The sequence below is a fragment of the Chamaea fasciata genome, unplaced genomic scaffold (assembly GCF_029207755.1).
Source record: "Chamaea fasciata isolate MVZ Bird 193981 ecotype frontalis unplaced genomic scaffold, bChaFas1.0.hap1 SCAF_7, whole genome shotgun sequence".
NCBI lineage: Eukaryota > Metazoa > Chordata > Aves > Passeriformes > Sylviidae > Chamaea > Chamaea fasciata.
In genome coordinates, this window is record NW_027094092.1 from 15,075,411 (window position 1) to 15,084,048 (window position 8,638).

Consider the following 8,638-nt stretch of genomic DNA (forward strand, 5'->3'; position numbering starts at 1 on the left):
CAAGTACAGCTGGAGCCTTCATGTACAAATCTGGGAAACAGGGAGGGAGGATTAGCAGCCAGGCTGTGGAATACAGCAACAAGGCCAGGGAGCCTGGGGCAAGTCCATAATGCAATTCCCATTCCTTTCCCTGCAGGTCGGCGCGGCAGACCCAGCCGCAGGGGATGGCGATGCTCTCCGTGGCACAGAGCTGCTGTCAGCTGAATTCCTGCTCTCCACCCATACCAGCCAAAACACCAAAGTCCGGTGCATTGTTCCTCTGATCTTTGCACTGAAATCTGGCAGGGGAGCTAAGCACCGTGGGGTTTGGCTGCAGCAAACGCTGCTACCGAACACCCAGCGCGGATTTCTCAGCTTGAAGCTGCTGTTTATCAAATCGTATCGAACCCTCCTCGCACACCAGGGTGCTCAGGAGGGCGCTGCCAGCACGGTAGAGCTCGTCCCTCGATAACAAATTCCTATCGCCCTTCCAGACGGATGCACGGATGCGCACGGATGCTCACGGAGAAGGGCAGACAGGCTGCTTTGCCCAGCCCTGCCCTAGGGCTGCAGGCACTGCGGCTGCCAAGCAGGAGCAGCGGGCCGCAGCTGCCCTCCGCAGGAGGCGAGGGAAACAACCCCGGCGTGGGAAAAGCAAGGGAAACAACTCCTGCAGGCGAAAGCCGAGACCTGGGTCGTTTTCCACCTGCAGCTGCTTTACTTTCCCATAATTACGGATAAGGTTCACTTTTCTCTGCGCTGCAGACAACAAGGTTTAAGGTCCAGAAGATTTCACAGTGAGAGAGGAGCCTGAAGCCAAGCCCTAATAACCAAAAGCTAGGCTGCCTTCAAGTCAATGTCCCTGAGTAATTAAATGAAACAGGAGATTCCCTCCCACTGCTGCTTTTCTATACACCTGTGACTGATGCACACGCTAGAAAGTGAAACCCCATAAATTTTTCCTAGATAACAATGCTGCTTCTATGTTGATGTTTACATATGGGCACAGAACCAAAGCTGAGAACTGAGGTAACCTTTACTTTCAGTTAACACATAAAGATCTACAATCACTGTATTTGATTAAAAATAAAACCAGAACTCAGCCTGCAATATCTATAAACACTTTTAAATACTGATGAGTTACTATTATGTACGTCTCCAATTTTATGTAACCATGTAATAGCTACAAAATGAATCTTGGTCAGTTTTGTGTCACTTGACCAACACTGGCAAGGTACAGCAGTCAACAGGTTTTAAGGCTGCTCCCTAATGTTATAAGGTTGTGTTCTACTCAATCTATGAAAGGATTTCACACACAAAATTGAATCACTGGAGCACCTGAAGGCATGTAGATGCACAACGGGCTTCAGAGAGCAACATATGACACCCCACATCATAATCCACTGTGCCCCAGGCAAAACACCCAGGAGATGTCCATACACATTCCACAGAGTTTATGGCACTAAGACAAGGATGAGAGTGATTTTTGCCCTCTATTCTATGCTGTAGAGTTATTTTAACCTGAGCCTGCAGAAGCAAGAATCCATAGTAAAGAGAAGTAGAGCAAAACAAAAGCCTTAAAGTTCCCAAGGGATTTTTTTTCCCCCACCAGACAATGCTGGGGAATCCTCCAAGGAGATTACAGCCACATGCACTTCACTGCCTGCAAAAATTCTCTGACACACCATACCTTAGAGCATTTCTTTCCTACTGCAGAATGTCAGAGAAGGTGGCAGCCTGCTATGATGTGCCAGGCTGTGGAAAGTCAACATGGAATTGTCAAGTGTGTGCTTCACCTTGCTGTGACAGGGTTAGACCTCTTCACTCTCTTCCCCTGCTCTCCCAAGCTTGCCTTCCCCTTTCTCATAATCTTGCCCTATATTGAGCATCCCCCAAAGACACCATTTTCTCCACCAGTTTCACAGTGCTCCTGATTTCCATTTCTCAGTTGTACAATATCATTTCTTAAAAGCTGTTTTTCAGCACACTCAGCTCCAAAACCAAGACTATCAGGAGAAAGGCAGAATCCACTTCTCAATCCAGCTTGTTTTTAAATGTATTTTAGTAGGCAGAAGGTGAGATGTGCAACAAGATCTCCGTGAAAACAGTAGGAGTGTTCTTTGCAACAGCATGGAAAGCAAAATTTTGAGTTCTGGTACGGTCCTCTGCTGCCACCAGGAGTATGATAGCATCAAAAGCTCTAGGGCAGCAAAATATCCCTCAGCAGCTCCCTCAATGATTGCAACAAAATCAATACCAAACAAGTGGGCCACTTACCCGAATTTGGTGGACAGAACACCTCCCAGGAAAGAGCCAAAAATGATGCCCACTCCAAAGCAAACGCCCAGTTTCCCCAAAGCACCAGCACGTTGAGAAGGAGAAGTCACATCTGTAATAACCTTCTGAGCACCTGCATGGGGGAAAAAATAACCCTTAAAAGAACCTTGCCACAGGGTTTGAGCAGATGTGCCAGCAGTTCCCATGGTTTTATTGCTAGCCATTAAGAGCTTTTTGGGTTTCGGGGTTTTTTGTTGTTGTTGGTTTTTTATGTTTTTGGGGTTTTGTTTCTTTGTTTCGGTTTTTTTAAATTTGTTTTTGGGTTTGGGGTTTTTTTTGTTTGGGTTTTTGGTGTGTTTTTTGGTGGTTTTTGTTGTTGTTGTTGCTTTTTGTTGTTGTTGTTGCTTTTTGTTGTTTTTTTTTTTTCCAGTTAAAACTTTTCTGGGCTGGTTTCTGGTTAGAGACAATTTCTCCAGCTTTGAATTTTCATACTTTGCATGGAAGAGGGCCTCCAAATAAACACTGTCACTCGCCTCTGGAAGCCTCATGGTCCATCCACGTTGAACACAACAGCCCACCAGTCATGAGAAACAGAACCATTCAAACCACTCAAATAAACCACTTCACAAGTGACAGGAAGCATTATCAACTTGATTTCTCTTGCATGAATTACATGGACTTCTAGTAGCTGGAGAGTATGTCTTTTACATGAAAAATATAGGTAACATCAGCCAAAACAGAACAGCTTGGTGGGAAATGGAAGGTATTTTTGTAATAATATTTAATTTTTACCAGGATGCTTATTTTACCAGGAGAAGGGGAAAAGCTTTTGTGTAAAATATCCTGGTTGCAAGAAGGCAGCTGAAAAGTCTGGGATAACACTGCTGCCAGCAAGTCACTTGCACCCATGTCTGGGTGACCAAGGCCAATTCATTTCTTCAAGATTATACAGGGAGATGGGCCTAGAACTCAGACTAATAAGCACTGCTTTCCACAGCCAGTACACCTGCTGCCTCATGTTCCCACCATTTCATCCCTGAGGACCATTACATGTTCCTCCTGCCTTCCTTCATGCTTTTGAACCTGTTGACTTCCATTAAAACAAGCAAGCAGAGGGGGAATCAGGCAGCAAAAGCAATTTGGAAAGCTACTCATCCCTGAATGACCTTACCTGGGATCCCATGCATAAGCATTCCTGGCAGCCTGGAGAGGAAGAGGATGGGGATGCTGGTGGAGAGGGTCATAAGCAGGAAGAAGATGCTTCCAGATACACAGGAGAGAATTAAGGCTGCTCGGGCACCAAACTGATCTGCAAACCTGGTACAGAAATGGCAAAAGATTGTCAGTTTTCTATTTAGTTTTTTTAAAAAAACAAACAAACCAACAAAAACACCCAAAAAACAAACAAACAAAACAAAACCAAACCCCCACCCCCCCCCCCGAAAGAAAGAAAGAAAGAAAGAAAGAAAGAAAGAAAGAAAGAAAGAAAGAAAGAAAGAAAAGACAAAGCTTCTCAATAGTTAATCAATTTTGCTCCTATTTAAGGGGAAAAAACAACACCACGACTAAACATACTAACAAACAGCCACACCCCCCCCACCCCCCCCCCCCCCCCCGAGCCCCAAAACACAAACAGGCAAAAACCGCAGTCAGATCTGGTTTTGACCCAGCTCCAACTCTTTGCTGTAATTAAACTTCAAAAAGCTTAAAAAGCTTGAGTTGGACAAAGTCTGAGAGTACCACAGAAAGGGGGCTAAGCAGCAGGGGCTAAGATGACCATAAAACAGGCCTTAGAGTTTCTCATTGAATTCCTCCTTCCTTCACTCTATTGAAGCTGCATGTTACAGTTAGCAGATGAACATTATCTTGCATAGCAATTATTTGTGCTTACACTAAGAGGAACAACCCCCTAAAAAATGCCAGGGTTGGTCTACAAACAGAGCTAAGCATAAGTAATGAAAAGGTTTTGTGTTGAGGGAGAGGTACAGGTCAAAACTTCACTGTTTACATGTAAGCTAGGGCAGTTTACATTTGCTGTCTGTAACCTAAAGACCACAAATCATTACATTGTTGGTGTGGGGATTTTTTTGTTTTGTTACCTAAAAGTAAAGATAATGCTTTATCTTTTCATGTCTGTTTAGGAGCATCGAGCAAGAACACGAAAAACTGAGCTAAGAAACACATTCTCATCCCCTTTCTTCCTATTTTCTATTTAATCTATCCCCATGCTGACATCAAAGCAGTCTCATGTCTAGAAAAATCCTTTTTATCTCAAACCTACACTGCAAATCTTGGCTTCAATCTGGCAAAGGACACTTTCAGTCCCAGACAGATTTGGTTTGCCATTCTCCTTCCCTTCAGCAGTGATTCTGGATACTAGTTAATGATATGCATGGAGGAGACCTAGATTTCAGATGGCACCAGATCCAGGAGAGAAATACTCTAGGTTTGTGTATTAACAGGAAAAACATTTAAAGTGGGTCCTTTGTACCACCTCCATTCTTAGAAGTGCATTTTCTGCCAAGCAGTAATGTAGAATCAAACATTGCTGTTATTTATTTGAAAACCCGTCCAAGGGCTGAGATCAGATCCTCAAAGTGCCACACTCCACATACCAGAGGATCCTGTAGAGCTCTCAGTCTACATCAGCCAGAAAAGTAAATTCCCTGCAGTTAAACTGAAGCACACACCAGTTCCCTATCCATTTATTAATTTGTTGATCAGTAGCAGGATCAAGAAGAGAAGTTAGATTTTCTCAGTCTCATTTTAGTTTTCTGTCACTGAATTACACATATCTTTCAAGGTTTTATTTTTCCTGGTCTTTAGGAATGTATTCTCCCACCACTCAAAATTTTTAGGGCTATTTACATTTCATTAGGAAGAGAAAAGTCTGTTCCTAGGGGTAAAGAGTTGGAAAACCCAAGTCTTTTCCACTCCTTTCTTATTTTGATAGCTGAGTTTATAGATATTCTTAAAAGATTGTATTCAACATGGATGCAGAATCAGCTGATGAAATGACACAACCTTCAATTATTGTAATTAACAACTCTACTTACCATCAGCAAATACCCTCCTCTTTTTTTTTTTTTTAATTTGGGTTTCCCAGTCACAAGACATTTCTAAGGTTACACATGGCTATAAAACATTTGCAGGATTAAGCTGTTAGGACCTGGGCTCTGAAGACCCTGGTGGTTTAAACCCATTCCCAGGATATTGTTCCGCTTAAATGTGTGCCATTAAAACATAACTAAGTTAATATAAAGGCTGCTTCTATGCTGCAGTTTTTCTAATAATAGCATTTATTTTTCCCTTGTTCATTATGAAATCCTCAAACATTTCAATAGGACCACAAACCAGAACTAAATTATTTTTATGAAAGTGTAAAAATGCCTGGCCTTTTTCAGCTATGTAAAGGGTCATGAGAATCATTCTTACTTACCTTCCAAAAACGTATCCTCCCACGAGCTGGAGAACACCAAAGACGGTCTGGAGATAGCCAAACCCCACTGAATCCAAACCTAGGCTCTTTGCCAAGTACTAAAAAAACCCAAAAAACACCCCCCCCCCAAAAAAAAAAAACCAACAAAAAAAACACAACAAAAAAACAAAACAAAACAAAAACAAATCAGAAAAATCAGGAAAACCAAAACCAGTAAATAAACGGTATACACTATATTTATGAATAAACATCCTAATATCTGTGTGGAGAGGATCCCTGCTCCAAACAACCACCTTCTTCAGTTCCCCAGCCCTACAGAGGAAACCTTCACTGGACCAGACACTGGCAGCTTAATAAAAACCAAATGTCTCTGTCCCACACACTGAAGGATGGGGAGATGTGATCAAAACCATCAGTTTTCCACCAGGTGACAAGTTTGTATCACCATTTACCTTTGCAGTTCAACACAGCTGAATGTATTAGGCAATTGCTAAGGGGCATAAGGGAAGTTTTAAATGCTTTCCTGCCTCCAGACCCTGCACCTGGAACAGCCCAGTCACCCTCTGGGAGATGATTATGGAAAGTCTTGGAGCTGTTGTTTAATCAAGCAAGTCAGAATCGATGCAAGTACAACATAAGCAAATATTGCCTTTACTGGATGGTCCAACCACAGCCTGAGCTTGCAAAAAACACAGATGCACACCTTGAAGAGCAAATGGGCAGTTATTTCTGATTCATGATTTTGTTGTGTCATGTTTCTGTTTAGCCTGGAGCTGCAGGGAGACCTCATCTCTCTCTACAATTGCCTGAAAGGGATTGGTAGTCAGGTGGGGTCAGACTCTTCGCACAGGTAACTAGCAATAGGACAGGAGGAAATGACCTCAAGTTGTGCCAGGGATGGTTTAGATTGGATATTGCAAAACGTTTCCTCACTGAGAGGATTGTCAAGCACTGGAACAGAGTGTCCGGGGAAGTGGTGGAATCACCACCGCTGAAGGTATCTTAAAAATGTGTAGATGTGGCACTCAGGGACATGGTTTGGTGGTGGACTTGGCAATGTTAGGTTTCTGATTGGACTCAATGACCTTAAGGGTCTTTTCCAACCTGAAGTCCTCACTGATTCTATAAAATCAGACAGAAAAGTCCAGTGAGTGAGAAACAATGAATCCCACTGAGCTGGATAATTATACACTTAAACACCTTTGATGTGAAACCTCCGGTTCCTGATAGCTGCTGGATGTGTCACTCACACTCCATGCAAGAAGACACAAACTATATCAGCTTCACCCACAGCCCTCAGGCCAGGAAAGGGCTCTAGGTGCTACTGCAGCCCAAATAATAAGGCAGCTTTTATGGCCTGGGTGTACCCTGGACAGAGACACAACCTGCTTGTTTGGTAAGAATCCCAAGAATTCCTTTCAGTTTCAGGGATATCTTTCCTCTTTCCTGGAAAACTACGGAGCCTGGCATTGAAGGAAATGTGCTGTGAAGCAAGAGAACCCATACTCACAGGCATGACTCCTATCTGCATGAAGAGAAGGGTCAGGTCTAGGGCTGCAATCACGTAGGCAACACGGATCACTTGTCGCCTTTTGGCCTCTCCCAAGCAGCCATTCTCTCCCAGGGTCTCATTCCTCGTTCCTGAGGCTTCTTCCTCACCTCTAGAGCTGGTTTTTGCATTCATAGTGCTCACAGAATGGCTTGTTGCAGGAAGGGCTGGACACGAATGACACGAAGGCACTTGGCTAGCTGTGAATGTGAAGCGTAGATAAGGCACACAAATTGTGTGCACAGTTCAAAGCTTACAGTGTGAAAGGTGCCGAGCCAGCATGCCACGGGTTTAATGTTTCTTTCTGTCCTTTTTCCTCTTCCCTTTGCTTACTTGCTAGGTGGGATCAAAGGTAACCATGCATCACACCACAGATCTGCTTCTTCTATCTTGTCCCAGGTGGGCTCACTGCCCCAAGTGCCATCACAACAAAGATCAGCTGGAGTGTCCCAGCAAAGTGAAAGTGAACATTGCCCCAAACAAAAGCACGTGATAAGCTCTTCAACTCTTTTAACTGTTTCATTTCCTTCACTTCTATTGCCCCTGGTGGCTCAGGAGAGATGATTGTTTTAATTCTTCATGAAACTCACTTTTCTTTTATTTTTGGAGGTTGTAAGTGAAGCTTACAACAGAACAGCTATTTCCAGTTCCAGTAGGTTTATACAGATCTCGGAACAAACACAGATTTTACAAGTAGTTAGAGCCCCTCTCATCACCTTTACCTGAGCCATTTTCCCTCCTTTCCAGGTGCTGCAAATTTATAGTAATTCTGGGCTAGCAAATGTTCACATGTGACTCCACTCAAACTACAGATTACCAGCCAAGGTCAAAAACAACAAAAAAAAGTATTATTTCCACACAAATCATGAGGCTGACTGCCAACTGGGGAATGAAATAAATAAGACTTATTTGGCCTTTGGGAGTTTTGTTGTTTGCTTGCTTGTTTACTTAGGGTTTTATTTGTTTATCTGCTTGCTTATTTGCTTGGAGGTTTATTTGTTTGTTTTCTAACTTGTTGAAGCCTGGGAGTCTGGTTGAGGATTATCTTTATTTTGAAGAGAAAAAGAAGGCAGAGATTCCAATGCTCTGACTTTGTAGAATTATAGAACTTTTGGAAGGAAGGGAACTAGAGATGTCATCCACCCTGCTGCTTGAACACATCAGTTCAGCTGTGGCTTTTTCTAGGCAAGCTTTGAAAAATCTCAAAGAAAAGAGATTTGCCCCTTCTCTAGGTGTCTGGGAAATAAGTTTTTCTTCCTGTCCAATCTGAATTTCTTGTGCTGCAGCTTGACCACGTCACCCAGTCCCTCTAATTTAGTAACACCTCAGCTTAGAGTCTTAACTCACCATGAAGGCTGACACAGACACACCAACACAGAGACACACACAGATGT

General features: G+C 43.2%; 1 protein-coding gene across 1 annotated transcript in view; it reads right to left on the reverse strand.

Moving 5' to 3' along the window:
• Nucleotides 1–7,961, reverse strand: part of SLC22A18 (solute carrier family 22 member 18) — a 61,501-nt gene extending 53,540 nt beyond the window's left edge. Inside the window, exons 1-4 of the mRNA XM_066187686.1 lie at nucleotides 7,206–7,961; nucleotides 5,696–5,793; nucleotides 3,428–3,573; nucleotides 2,257–2,389 (exon numbers count right to left, since the gene is read on the reverse strand). Coding sequence (XP_066043783.1) covers nucleotides 2,257–2,389; nucleotides 3,428–3,573; nucleotides 5,696–5,793; nucleotides 7,206–7,379 — 551 coding nt within the window. The 5' untranslated portion in view covers nucleotides 7,380–7,961. The remainder of the gene's footprint in view (nucleotides 1–2,256; nucleotides 2,390–3,427; nucleotides 3,574–5,695; nucleotides 5,794–7,205) is intronic.
• Between the last annotated feature and the right edge of the window lie 677 nt (nucleotides 7,962–8,638).